The sequence below is a fragment of the Athene cunicularia genome, assembly GCF_003259725.1.
Source record: "Athene cunicularia isolate RWA chromosome 18 unlocalized genomic scaffold, athCun1 chr18_part1, whole genome shotgun sequence".
In the NCBI taxonomy this organism is placed as follows: domain Eukaryota; kingdom Metazoa; phylum Chordata; class Aves; order Strigiformes; family Strigidae; genus Athene; species Athene cunicularia.
This window is the reverse complement of record NW_020799123.1, coordinates 10,050,953-10,064,652: the sequence shown is the minus strand read 5'-3', so window position 1 is coordinate 10,064,652 and position 13,700 is coordinate 10,050,953. Positions and strand designations below refer to the sequence as shown.

Here is a 13,700-nt window from a genome sequence, read left to right as displayed (position 1 = left end):
AAGAGGCAGAAAATACCAACTGATATACAGAGAAAGAGGTACCTGGTAATTGCATTAATGAAAGAACATCCCAAACCAATTAAATATGCTGACAGTCAGAGTAGCTGTTAAATACTGCATCAGAAACTAGAATCTTCCTCCTTTCTTTAGCAGGGAAGACAAGCTTTAAATTAATGCTTTTTCAAATTAATAACAAAATTATTAAGCTGTTGCATGCTACCTTGCAAAAGTATTGTCAGTAATATCTGGATATATGACAGCACAATTTAAGTTCAAAGTACATGATAAAGCACTGCATGCAATATAGCATCGCAACTCTTTCAGTGCAAATGCACTGCTGCAGATTTTATGTTATGAATTTCAAATATAGTCAGTTCTAAGAGGCCAACAACTATGCTGTGTTAAGGCTTTAAGGTCAGTGTGCACAACACCTATAAAGGTATAACCCTGGAAATACCTTATGTCCACTTAACAGTCTATAATCCCTCAAATACACACAAGTAGTAAATGGCTTTCACACCGAGAAGAAACCAGAGACTCAATTTTTGTCCAGTTACTATCAACTTTGCTGAAGCCAAATCAGTGTGAGCTCAGAGGAATTCCTTCCCTAACAGCAGAGATACTTACCAATGCCATCAGGTGGGAAATGGTCGTTCTGGTTATGGTGATGGACCTTGCCCTTTAAAGGGAAAAACAATAGTAGTAATGCTTTGCATTCTTACATAAACCAAAACTTTTTATTTCAAAGTGAACATTAGCATTAAATACAAATTAGAGTTTAAAAGTTAGCCCAACATTTTATTCTTATGCTTTCAACTGTCCAGTTCCATCACCTGACTATGAATTCATGAAGTTGGACATTAAATACCACTTAATTCAATTAACCAGTGGATCATTACCAGTCCCTCTAGGGATACTCTCTCTCAAGGCCTGTTTTCAGATGCAAGGAGAGTTACAACAAGCCACTCTGAGCTCCCCTTCTCTCAATTTTATTTCCTACTGTCTCACTTCTTTCAGAAGCAGCACCCAGTATGAACGTAACCCTCGGTATTCCTCTTCCATGGCAGCTGTGGAAGCACTATCCATCTTCTCCTTCAGGTTTCAGCTCAAGAACCTTGGAGACAAAGTAGCTGCCACCAGTTCTTCTCAGGGGCTCACCCAGCCCCATTAGAGACCGTATCCCTACCCCACATCAGGTACCTGCTTCTGGACTTTGGCCCCTTTGTGACTGCTGCCCCCAAAGTACAATGTAGTAAAGAACCAGAGCACCCTGGGGAAGCTGTTTTTCCTTGATGAATTGTACATTAAAAAAGGAGGTTAACAGAAATGAATTATCCCTCCTACGCGCTCATGAGTTTATGCCATAAACGAACTAGTTAATATTCATAAACTTGAGCACATATTCAACTGTCGGTATGCTCTTAAGTCTTTTGCAGGATAGGAATACTTTACTTAATCTGGACCTAAGTACATTCAGAAATTTAAAATAAATCTAAAAACACTTTGATGCTGCGAAACTTTCCTTGCCCAGGAGATAAGTCTAGGCAGTTTTCCAGCAGTCTGAGCAAATTAGTCAGGGTACAAAGACAGGTTGTTTGACAATGTTGACTCATGCATAAACCAGATTAAAGAACTGGTCTCTGAATTTCCCTCGTTTTAAAAATTAATTATTGAAAAATAAAATAATAATTGCTTTTCCTTGCAGTACTTAGATAAAAGAAACCCGTTTATTCAATAAAGAGAGCAAGATTCAATCTTAAAATGTGGAGGAGCTACGTGCCTTAATCACTCATGGTTACTACAAGGCATTTCTACATCTGTTCTGCTGTCAGTTAGCGTCAAGCTGTACATGCAGAAGTCTAACAAATCTCTGTTCTACCTACCATACTTGTATTTTATAGGTGCCATATTTTAAAAACTGAAATAGCAAATAATTACATCAATTCCTAAGAATAGCTGTCCTGCTGAACAGGAGCTTCAGCATGTAATGGCATCAGATTAGTAAATATAAGTCAACTGGGGCCATTTCTAAGTTGGGGAAAGGATGAGTTGGCTTTCTTTTGTCTTTTAATAGTTTTGATGGATTACTGACTTTATAATAGTCTATTATTAACTTAACTGTTATCATTTCTCAAAGATATCCACATCACGGTTCATTTCCCTGCCCATCTACAAAATACCTAAACCTACAACTTAACTGATGGCGATTGGGAGCACCGGAGCACAGATACACTCAGTTTTTGCTAAAAATTTGCTCCACTTTCAGAGTATAAAAATCCACATTACATAAAGACACTTTGGGGAAACTCAGACCAACATTTAGGTGACTTCGGGAAGTTAGCAGCCTTGACACTCCTAGGATTCCCCTTTAGGCAACAGACAGGAGAGAGTATTCTCCAGAGACTTAATGAGACCTGTGGTCCCCACTGACTGTATAAAATGTCTAGGATGATGATGCATCCCAATTAAGTGCCTGAATCCAGGCCAAAAACCTGGAGCACAGGCAGTCAACGCGAGGCAGGCAGAGTTGTAAAATTCAGAGCCTCATTTACTGTACGCTAACTACCCTGCGGGAAGCTCCTACTTCTGAAAACTCTCTGTTTCTGCATCATCACCTTTAATAAAGGCTGTGCCTATCCAATGCTGCTGCTCCCTCCACGCTTCCACCATCCCCAGCCAAGCCGCAGAAACACAGGTGAAGGCAGATGCCCTCACAGACAGGGCTGCCATGATTTAGCTGTTTGCTTCTCAGAGACGGGTCAGAAACTTTTTCTTCTTAAGAAAATGAACAGCAAAGAGGTTTTTTATGTCCTTACATAAATCCAAGAGCAATTCTGCTGAGTAAGAAGGTGCCTTTTCTACAAAATCATGAAAAACAAGCTCTGAACTGCACAGATGTCCACAAACTCGCCACAAAACACTGTATCAAAGGCTGTTCTCATTTTTTCTCTACAAAATACAAAATCTTTTAATGTTAAATATTGTACTTAGGAGTTTAAAATAAGCAAAGTTAACCATCTGCTTTTAAAACTTGAGCAGAGGGAAACGTCTCACGTATCACAGCCATTTTCTCTGTGTGTTTGAGTATTACCTGCTTGCTTTACTCCTGTTACGGCATATGCTAGTTGCCAGTTGTGCTCAGAGGGAAGAGATTTTGTTATAATTAGGATATAGGTGCTTAAAACATTTTCAGCTCTTGAACTGAAAATACAGTGCTGGCAGTTTGAAAGTGTCTCTTCTGATTTCTACAGCACAAGCACTTAGTTTACTAACAAACTGGAAGAAAAATAAACAGAACAGTGTATTCACAAAACTCTCCTTTCCCCCAACCTTCCCCCCCCCCTTTTTTTATGTACTATTCCTGCATTTTCAAACACTTTTCTTTCATTTAGGAAACAAAAAATATTAATAGTGATGTTCTATTATTTGTCACTCAAGGCTGAAGCACTCATGAAAAAATGAGAGTACAGCAATGACTTTTTAAAGGCAGTAATTTTTTAATTTATGGTTTTCTGTAAGCCTAGTGTTTTGACACATGACTAGATGCTTTAGAAATCTGGTGTTTGTTTCAGAAAGTAATGCATCTTGATGAAGAAACCAAATGTTCTCACTTACAGACTCTCTTTTGGGAAGGACTGCCAAAGGGAAGGCTTTCCTTTTTGTACTGTTAAAGCTAAAAAACCTGTCGCAAAAATTTCATTTAAATGATACAGCCTGCAAAAAGATGCAAAGCTATGGAAAATACATACGTTTCTTCCCTCTTGCACAACAAAATTCATCACAAAGCTGACAACCTGCATTTTAGTTGCATCTCTAAACACAATTTAATTAAATTATAACTCAAATTATTTTGAAATAAGCTATAAAGAACTGTTAAAATAGAATCACTAATATATCATCCCAAGAAAAAGCTCCAAAACTTAAGTGTTATTCTTTATCATCCTAGAGGAAGCTCTGTATTTTAATCACGTCTTTACCTGCTTTTATAAAAACAGCTGATAAAATTACTGCTGAGTGGTAATTTCATCTTCCTGCCCTCTTGATGTTAATGAAATCTGGTCTTCTGAAGGACATTATCAGTGAGGTAATCTAGGTGATGTACTGGTTTACAACGTTTTTTAATTAAATCAAACAATTATCTTACATAACATATTAGCTATTATTTTGTTGTTCCCTTATACTCCTTGCCACTGTCTACATTAACCTGTTGTTTCTTGGGCTACAGTCAGAGCACAAGCTGCCTGGATGGAGATTGCCTCTTGTTCAGAGAGTTTCATTTGGCTCATCTAAATACTGAGGCCAAAATCCACCGCTGAAGTTCATCAGAGTCATTACAACATAGTCAATGAACCCGCCAGCAGGACCCAAGGTATACATTTTAGTAAGGAAGTAAGGCTTGGACAACCTCAAGCTATATTGCTAACTATTATAATACAAGTCTAGAGCTTTCAAAATGCTGAGGATCCCTCTGGAATTTGCATTCATATCTGATTGCGCTGATGCAATTTTAAAACAAACAGCTTGTTCTGTAAGCCTTTTATGTCATTTCTCAAAAGGCATTTCCCGATTCACTTCCACTTTCTGACAAAATTCATCATGAGTAAAACTTTACCTTTGGTGGTGACTGCTGCTGTTTGGTGGTATTTGCTGAATGCTGATGCCGAAGAGCTCGGGGGATAAACTCAGGAGCCAGTGGGTTCAACACATAAGTTTTCTTTAACTCCAAAGCTTCCAACTGAGCTTTGATCTGTTCAAATGTGATACCGTGGAGACTTTCATTCTCATGACATAGGGCAATAAACCTTTCCCAAAATTTCCTATGGAAACAATTTTTAGAAACAATAAAAAGGAGTAAGATTCAATGGCTGTTGTTAAAATTAAAACAGTTTTTTTTTTTTTTTTTTTTTTTGTGTATTCTCATTTCACACACACCAAGCCATCCATCCTGCAACCCGATCCATGCATCTGAACCTCACAGCATAATGCAAAGCTCCCTGGACATTTAAAATACGACATACGGGTCTGTCAATACATATCAGATCGCAGCACTGGGTGCATAGCACATTTATTATTAATGTCATAGACAGGTCTAACTTGGAATGCTTTCCTAGAAAACTAAACACAGTAAAAACAATGCTTAAAATTCTGTAAAGCATATGATTTATGGAACTTATTAAAGCTCAGAGAGTCACGGGGATTATATAGATTCTGAGTCCCAGAAGGCACCAAAAAGATTCCACTAATTTAGGTAGATCACTGAATTCCCATGTCACAAATATGAAAGTTGAGATAAAGCCTCAAAACTACTCTTGTGAAACACTTAAGAGTCACATGAAGTTTAATATGTCAGGAATATCTAGAGGGCCTTTGAGATCCCTCTGGTGGAAAACAAATAAAACCATACATTTTATTGTGGGACAGATATTTCTGTAACATATAGAAGAAATTTCAAGCCAGAAAGACAACCATCAGATGACACATGACAATGAAAAATCTGTATCCAAATTTTTGGAGGGTGGTGGAGTTCTTTAAACCATGTAATAAAAGAACATTGCTACTTGTCTTCTGCTTGCTCATGACATGTCTTTCTATTGCTTATTTAAAAAGTCTTTACATTTTTAACATCTGCAACAGGATCTACACAAAATCTTTACACTTACAATGATTTTTTTTTTTTTTAACCTCAAAGGAACTTTTGGGGTGAAGCTACTTAAGTTTACAAGATATTTAAATACCTCTGAAGATGTCAGTTTAAAAAAAAGGAAAACCTGATTGAGCTGTTCTCTTTCAAAAAAAAAAATAATCAAGAGTAATGAAAGTTATTGAAAAAGAGTATTAAAAAGACAATGGTCTTAAAAGTGTGCTTGACTATAATTCACTGGAGTCACCCTTCAGTAATAAGGTCTGGCCTATAAGCAAGCACTGACATTTCCCCAAAACCTGTAAAATCAGAGATTGCTTTGCACTAGTTTTCACAGCAGTGTCACATTTTGCTCAGTTGCTGGCTTTGTGGAAAAGAACAAATGTCTTCCTTGCACGAATAGTGTGATGTTACTGATGCATTTAAAAATTCAGAATAGTTTTCCTTAAAAGCCCACCTTCTTTTGTGATTTTATAATGGCAAGAAATGCTCTTTTAGAATTCAGGATGCAAGATGGCCCTTTTTTTGCATTTCACTGTGAGGCAAATATCTTGCAAGTGAGGATTAAAAACTAAAATTAAATACATCACTGGGATGCTTTAATGATGGAACTCCCTCCAATTAATCAATTCAGTTACCAAACCTACTGCCAAGTACCACAAATCCACTGAGACCCATCCACTTTTGCTTAAAATGCCCCAAGCAGTCTCTCTACACATGGAATACTTGTACTGAGGTGTAAGAACAGAGAATAAAAAACTGCTGTCCGTGTCTTACAGTGTGCTCTGGAGTTTAAAGGGAGTGTATGCCAAAACAGCCCTGTCTAGTCCGATTGTAACACACAGAAACGTAATGATTACCCTGGGCATACTTCACAAAGCTCTCTACAACTATTATTACAGAGTCTTGACTCATTTTGACAGGTATTAGAATATTTATAAAATTCAAGTACTCTCTAAACTTTTTTGAGGTCTGTTTTTCCTAACGAAATGTCACTTTTTTCAGACTTCTATACTCCTGTTGTACTAAAAAAGAACTATCTTTCTAGCAGCATGCCTGAGCCCCTCCAGCACTATTTTCAAAGAGTGAATGTTCAATTATTCAGTGAAACAAGACAATGGTGTATTAAAGGGAAAGTTTGAGACACATCTTAATAAAGCTCCAGTGCTCCTTGTTTCTTAATTATCTTTTTGGTTTATAATTTCAAACAGCTATACATACATAAACAATTGCTGGTCTTCGTAAGGCAAACTCAACCCATAACTGCCAAGACTGCAACTTATGTAGCATGCTGATAGCTTATATTTTTATTTTAGGAAGTTTTTGCAGGCCCTATTTCAGATAGTTTGAAGGAGCCATACTTGGAGAATCTGCTGAGCCCCCACATTTGAAAACTGGGTCGCCTTTGGGTATCTAATTTAAAACCTCAGCACTCAGGCTTACATGAAAATTTAAGACATTATCTTCCTCATTAGGATTTAGAGAGACCGAGACACATGGTCGTTCTCCAACAAAAGCTGTATTTAGACAAATGGTTAGGGAACCAATAATGGTCCTAGGTGCTAGCTAGACTAACTAGGAATTAACTTAATTCTCTGATTTAGGTAACGCTGTTCATGCTGAACTCCAATGTAGGGAAGAGAAGCAAAATTTATCAACTAGGAGTAATTTCTGAACAAGCGGTAGGAGAAATCTGTCATCACAGCATGGCAACCTCTACAGCAAAGTCATGTATCTCTGCAGCATAATTTGATGAACTAGAGACTGCACCAGCAGACTGTAACAGACATCATTTGTAGACCAAGTGCTTGGGAAGCACAGAGTCCTTTCACATCAGTGAGTTACATAAACCAGACCATGTCTAAAAAAAACCCAAGCAGGTAATGAGAAAAGTGAAATAAGACCACAACCATTATTTCTCTTTTAATAAGATGTTATTAGTAGCTTAGAAAAGATCACGATATTAATGTATAGATACTCTTGATGTGTTCCCAGCAGCTAAGTGGTTAAACTCAGGTTATATTTCATAAATACAGTAAACAAAGGTTTGGTTTCCATTTGGGTTTTTCGATTCTAATCTTTGAAAATCACATCCATTTTCATACAGCGGAAGAATACTGCTCAGGAAAGTAGAATACAACATAGATATAACAACTGACTAATACGTATTTTTAGCTTTATTTTAATAATGTAGTCAGTGCAGTGTTTCCTTTCTTCAAGAAATAAGCCTCAGGGTTTAATCTCTGATCATCTCAACATTTCAGCTCTTCCATTGAAAAATAAACCTTTGAAGAACAAGAACTTGGTATCCTTAATCTCAGTGTTTACATCTCTTAGCTTTTTCCACATTTCTTCGTTTAGATCTATAAAAAGTGAATTCACCCAAGTCTTGACAAGTTTTTTCCTAGTGCCATGAAGACATATAAAAACATAAATAATGGTCTTCAAGACCATTTTAAATAACAGCCTTCTGCCTTCATACAACTGCCATAACATTCAACTGTGAGATTATATTCACAATATTTAACTCCAAATTATATATTATTTTTATTTATATATAAACTTGTAATAGGTATACCAAAAAAAACCCACTAGAAAATAAAATTAAGCATCTTCAATTATTACTCTCAAGCTTTATGGTATTTATATATGGATATAAAAGTGAAGAATTTCAATTTCATTATAGTTATTTTAAGAGTTTAAATAAATTGTGTCTTTTTTGGCACCTAAAAGAACATCCATCATTTTATTAAATCCATCAGTCATAGGTAAACACGTTTTCTAGTATCCTTAGCCCAAATTAACTAAGGAACATATATAAAGTACCTGCATCTTCCAATGGAACATAAAGCAATAGGATCTCCCACCACAGCTACCAAGGATTGTGCTCTTGTAATGGCAGTGTTGAGAAGTTTGTAATTAGACAGAAAACCATAATCCAAGTCTTCTGTTGAATCCTCCAGTAACTGCTCTTTCCTCTTAATTGGTGTTTGCTTATGTTTGCATGTATGCCGTGTTCGTACTGTGCTGAGAAACAAAACTCTAAACTGTTTTCCTAAAATGAAACAAAAAACAAATGTCTGAGATAATCGTAGCTATTTTTGCACGTAACATAATCAGACCACTGCACTTGCCAGCCACATTTCACACCTAGATATTCTGAAGAACTGATAGCTACCCTTCACATGAAGAGCTTTATGCAAGAATAATAAGATTTAAAAATTTTAGAAGATGCACTATAAATAGCATATTCTATTACAAGAATATTTCCTCTTTAAAAAACTTATTTTTCATCTTGATATTAATCACTCCAGAACTTTCTGAAATGTTAATTATCTTTACAACATTGCCAATCAGCCAATAACAAATCTTGGATTTATTTATTCTACCTTAAAAAAAAAAAAGTTCTTGTTTCATACTTTAAAATTTCTCAAATATATGAATATCTGCCATGAAAAAACAGAACACTCCACTCACTGTCACTCAGTTACTTTATTACCTTCCTTTGTTTATTACTGACTAAAAGTGCAACCTAGCAACAGGCTATGCCTACACAAAATTCTTGTTATCAACATGATTCTAGGAACAAATACCTAAATTTGTGGATCCCTTTTTACAGTCTATTCCACAAATGCAAAAGAACATTTTGAGGCTAAAGCATTGTTACATTTTTGATTTGGAACTCTGTTTTTCCCCTTACGATAAAAAATCATCAGTTTTTAAATTGATTGAGTGAAAAATGTGAAGTGAGCTTGAACTTGATTTTGAAAAAAGAAAAATCTCACATCCATGAATTTATTGCTTTGGTATTCATTGTTGGCATAACATCTAATCGGCATACTTGCCAGTTTCATTTTGATTCATTGGTTTTTATCGACACTATCACAGCTCTTCTTTTGTTCTGATCATTTTAAGATTATTTTAGTAAGTCTTACTTAACCTCACCAGTTACATTTTTCACTTCCTTAGCATATCTTGGAGACATATAACTATTACTTACCCTGAACATTTAGTACTCTCTCTACACTGACATCAGACAGTCTTTTTTTCCGAAGTTCAGCCCGAATTCTGAACACTTGATCAGCATAAGGTGTTACGACACCTATACTGCCATCATCCAATTTGCCCCAGGCAACAGGCCATTTTCTTCTCAATTCTTCAACACGCTCTACTACTTCAAACACCTTGAAAGAAAGTCAGAATTCTTAAAAGTATGCTCCACTGAAGACCATTCTTTGATACAGAAAGAGAATGCAAATTTTAAAGCTCTAAAATATTTGCATGTCGCAGTATTACACAGATTTACTGAAGAAGCAATAAGATTATTGCATTCTAATACTCTAAAATATCATGTATTAAACCAATGTATTTACTATACAGTGCCTTTTTTAAAATCTTGAAATAAAAGGTTGCCCACAAAAATGCCACCTTTGAAGTACAAATTGAGAAATTTTAATCTTAATTTTCATACTTGTGTTCTTACGAAAATGTCAAGTGCAGTAGGACCCTTCTTATCGTACTTTAATTTTCCTAAGTAAATATACTGCCTAAATAGGGATCATCTTCTTTTTATTCTGGATTTTATATATGGAGAATATGTGTATCAGAGGACAATGGCTTCCCATTCCAAAGGACACCATCAGGAGTTTCAGATTATTCATCAACTGCTAGTTCACCTCTATGAAATACTAATAAGTGTGCTATCTGAAAAGACTAGTGAGTAATAAAAACTGAAAACCTGCTCCTGTGAGGAGACAGGCTTAAAGTAACCTGCTGTCAAAAAGCACCAGGCATAGCAGGTTCTGGTTGAACACACTGAATAGAGATACTGCACTACAGAAGGTATTTCGGAATAACTTTATGGAAGGTTTGTGGTTTGGTTTTGTGGTTTTGTTGTGGGGTTTTTTAATATTTATATTCAATATGTCATTTTTTAAATGTCAATTTGTCATTCAACAAATATTTATCCAGCTATTTAATGCATGATAATGGATAAATGAAGGTTTCCTACAGCATCAAAAATGCAAGCTTGGCCTCTTACTGGAAGCGAGGCAGAGAGTCTTTCCTACAAGAACCTCAAGTATTCTTAATTTTCTTCTCTTCCCTATTCATCCAGTTATCTATGGCTGTGGGAAGGGAGAGTTAAAAATAAATTTAATGCTCTTCGCTTTTATATTATCTCTTCTGCAAATCAGTAAGTGGGAATTCTAGGGACTTTTATGGACATTTCAGGCACACGAGAAGTTATATAAATGACAACGTATATGTGCAATAGCATAAAGCACAGTAGTTCATAACTGCTATAAAAGTCTGTTGTTTTATGCTGACTTCCTAGTATCTAAGATCTGATTATATGACACACATTCTAAGTATTTATTTTTTAAAACTTGATGTAAGCTGGGACAGTTTATTGAAAAACTCAGGAATTTAAAAAAAAAATCAGGAGGAAACTAATAAAGCAAAAAAAAATCTCTTAATCCTTTAGAAGTCACAATAATTTATTTTTTAATTTCAGATTTTGAGAGGGCAGTGAAAATATGTTACTGTTTTTGAACATGTCCTGCATATACCTTTTTGCAACATAAATTCTTGTACTTAAAAGCTAGTTCTACTGAGAAAGGATATTAGAATAAACTTTGATATCTATAAAAACCATAGCACAAATTTAATGATCTTTTGCAGGTATTTTGGCAAGCTTCTCTAAAAGCATATAGCTTCTGGATATGTATTTAGAATTAACACCACAGAAGGAAATTTTAGCATTAAGACCAAAAAGGGAAAGTGTATTTTCCAGATTAATACTTAATAGAGGCACCAATGAACCATAAAATACCCCAACGCAAATGTCCATTAAGGGTCAAACAGCAAAAATCTCCCCCATGATCTGAATTTCAGTTTTTCATGTTGGTGTTTAAGCAGCTGTTGTCCTTCATTTCTGCCTGTAGCTATTAATGACTCACAATCTTCAGACAATTACTTGGCCACTGAAGATATTTTTAGGTTTTTGCAACTTTTTTTTTTTAAATGGCAAAGCAATCCAAGTAGATTAATGGAAGTAGTCAGGTGCCTTCAGTTTTTTTTCAGTTTCTTTTCAGAAGTCACTGGAGCTGCTTATTTAAGCAGGTATTTTAATACATCACAGAATACATAACAAGTGCAGCACAGTAACAACAAAAAGGTTAAAAATTGTGCATCAGGAGAACTGCACCATCACCAACAAAGGGAAACAGACAGCTCTGCAGTGCTTTGTGCCAAACACTGCTGCTATTCTGCAACCTAACTTCAGTTAAAATTCCTCCTAAGTTTAAGAAAATTAGTGATACTTCTTCATTTTTCTTTAAATGTCAAAGACATTTCTTAAGACATTTTTTTGGTGGGGAAAAAAAGAACTCGGGTCAACGCTCCTCTAACTTGAGATGACTGGAAAAGGGCATTTTCCACTATGAAAAGTATTACCAACTCAGGGGAGGAGGGTGCATGTGTTTGGGTGTTGTCTGGTTTGGTTGGTTTTTTAACTCAAGGAAAGAAATGAAAATGGGTTGGGTTTGGTTTTTTTAACTCAAGGAAAGAAATGAAAATGAAAGTAATTTTGAAGAATACAAATGAATCGATGTGAAACAAACATTTTCAGAATAAGTTCTCACCTTAAAAAAAAAAATCTCATCTGCACATGATTAATGACACTGATCCTAAACATATTACAGCTAATATGAAACGTTACTCCAGAGGACTCTTATCTGAGTGGGAACATTTCTACAACAGTCACAGATATCTAAGTTTTACTTCAAATTGCAGTTACGCTCAGTTGCTAAGATACATCCATCAGAATGTCACAAAAAAGATCAGGAAAGAGATTCTGAAGAATGAGCTTGAAAGAACTGTATGCAGCTTGCAATTTGCAAAGAAAAAAAAAAAGATAAATTAGTAGAAATGTTTACTACAATTGCAATGTCCACTACCTCATGTTTAGCAAACTCCATGTTCCCTTCTCCTAGTAGAGGACAATTTACATCTTCCACCTACACTGAGCATAAACCAATAAATTTGGGGAGAGTTGGGCTTTAAGAAAACAATCAAGAATAAAGCCAAGGAAGAGTTACCTCTGCATTATTGTAAAAAGCTGTACTATTTTTTTCTTGCACATCTTCTCCACGTGCTGTGAAGAAAGTCAAAGGGTAGAAGTCTTTGTGTGCTGGCTGCTTTCCACTTGCCATCAATTTGCCTTCATAGAAAAGTTCAGATGTATAACTGTAACAAGGCAAAACAATAAAATGTGGAGTCCACATATGAGCTCACTGATAAAATATGCAAACACAAAATACTTCAGAAGGAAAACAGAACCACTGATTGCTAATTGGCATCTTCAAGTGATTTCTCTGAACTGGTACTTCAATACTACAGATGGAGCAGAAGGTAGTAAAAATATGCTTTACCAACATTTTTTTCTACAAAGGCAGTATTTTCTTCTAATCTGAAGCTTGACAAAGTTATGAACAGCCTCACTAATGTTTCACTCAGAAATTCTGATGGCTTGAAACTGGGCAAAAGGAACACTTACTGTTTGAAATGGTTATTCCCCAGGCTGACTGGACGATGGGCTTACTACATTCAGCAACTCTTAACTGCAAGGTAAATGTACTAAAGGTTTCAGGAGCACACTGCAGGCCAAGCGTACAGCTTTCAAGCGAGCTTTTCCTCTGTGACATCTACTCCAGACCAGTCTATGTTGCTAGTCATCAGAAACACAACCAGAACATACTTCCTCTGCTGGCAGCAGCCATGCAGAAGCTGGCTGACTGAAAAAGAAATCAGGCAAGAACTACTTCCGTGGTGAGAAGTAGGAGGAAAGAAGGCAAATCGAATGGAACAAGACAAAAAGCCAGCAAGAAGAGCCTGCAGATTACTATAGGGAGTACTACTGCATGCACAACAGAGCTAAACTAATGTACTGGCTTTCATTAATTAGTGAATTCTAGTATAATTTAACTTCTGAATGCTCATCCTCCAACTTTAATGTTCTTTGGATACAGCTCTGTGGATGCAGTAACATGAATGCAGC

The 13,700-nt window shown here is 35.9% G+C and overlaps 1 protein-coding gene across 3 annotated transcripts in view; it reads right to left on the bottom strand.

Moving 5' to 3' along the window:
* Positions 1-13,700, bottom strand: part of HELZ (helicase with zinc finger) — a 74,775-nt gene that overhangs the window by 15,447 nt on the left and 45,628 nt on the right. For all 3 annotated transcript variants that reach the window (XM_026860894.1, XM_026860893.1, XM_026860895.1), the window contains exons 18-22: positions 12,742-12,889; positions 9,642-9,825; positions 8,468-8,696; positions 4,613-4,817; positions 628-679 (exon numbers count right to left, since the gene is read on the bottom strand). In XM_026860894.1, the coding sequence (XP_026716695.1) occupies positions 628-679; positions 4,613-4,817; positions 8,468-8,696; positions 9,642-9,825; positions 12,742-12,889 (818 nt within the window). The remainder of the gene's footprint in view (positions 1-627; positions 680-4,612; positions 4,818-8,467; positions 8,697-9,641; positions 9,826-12,741; positions 12,890-13,700) is intronic.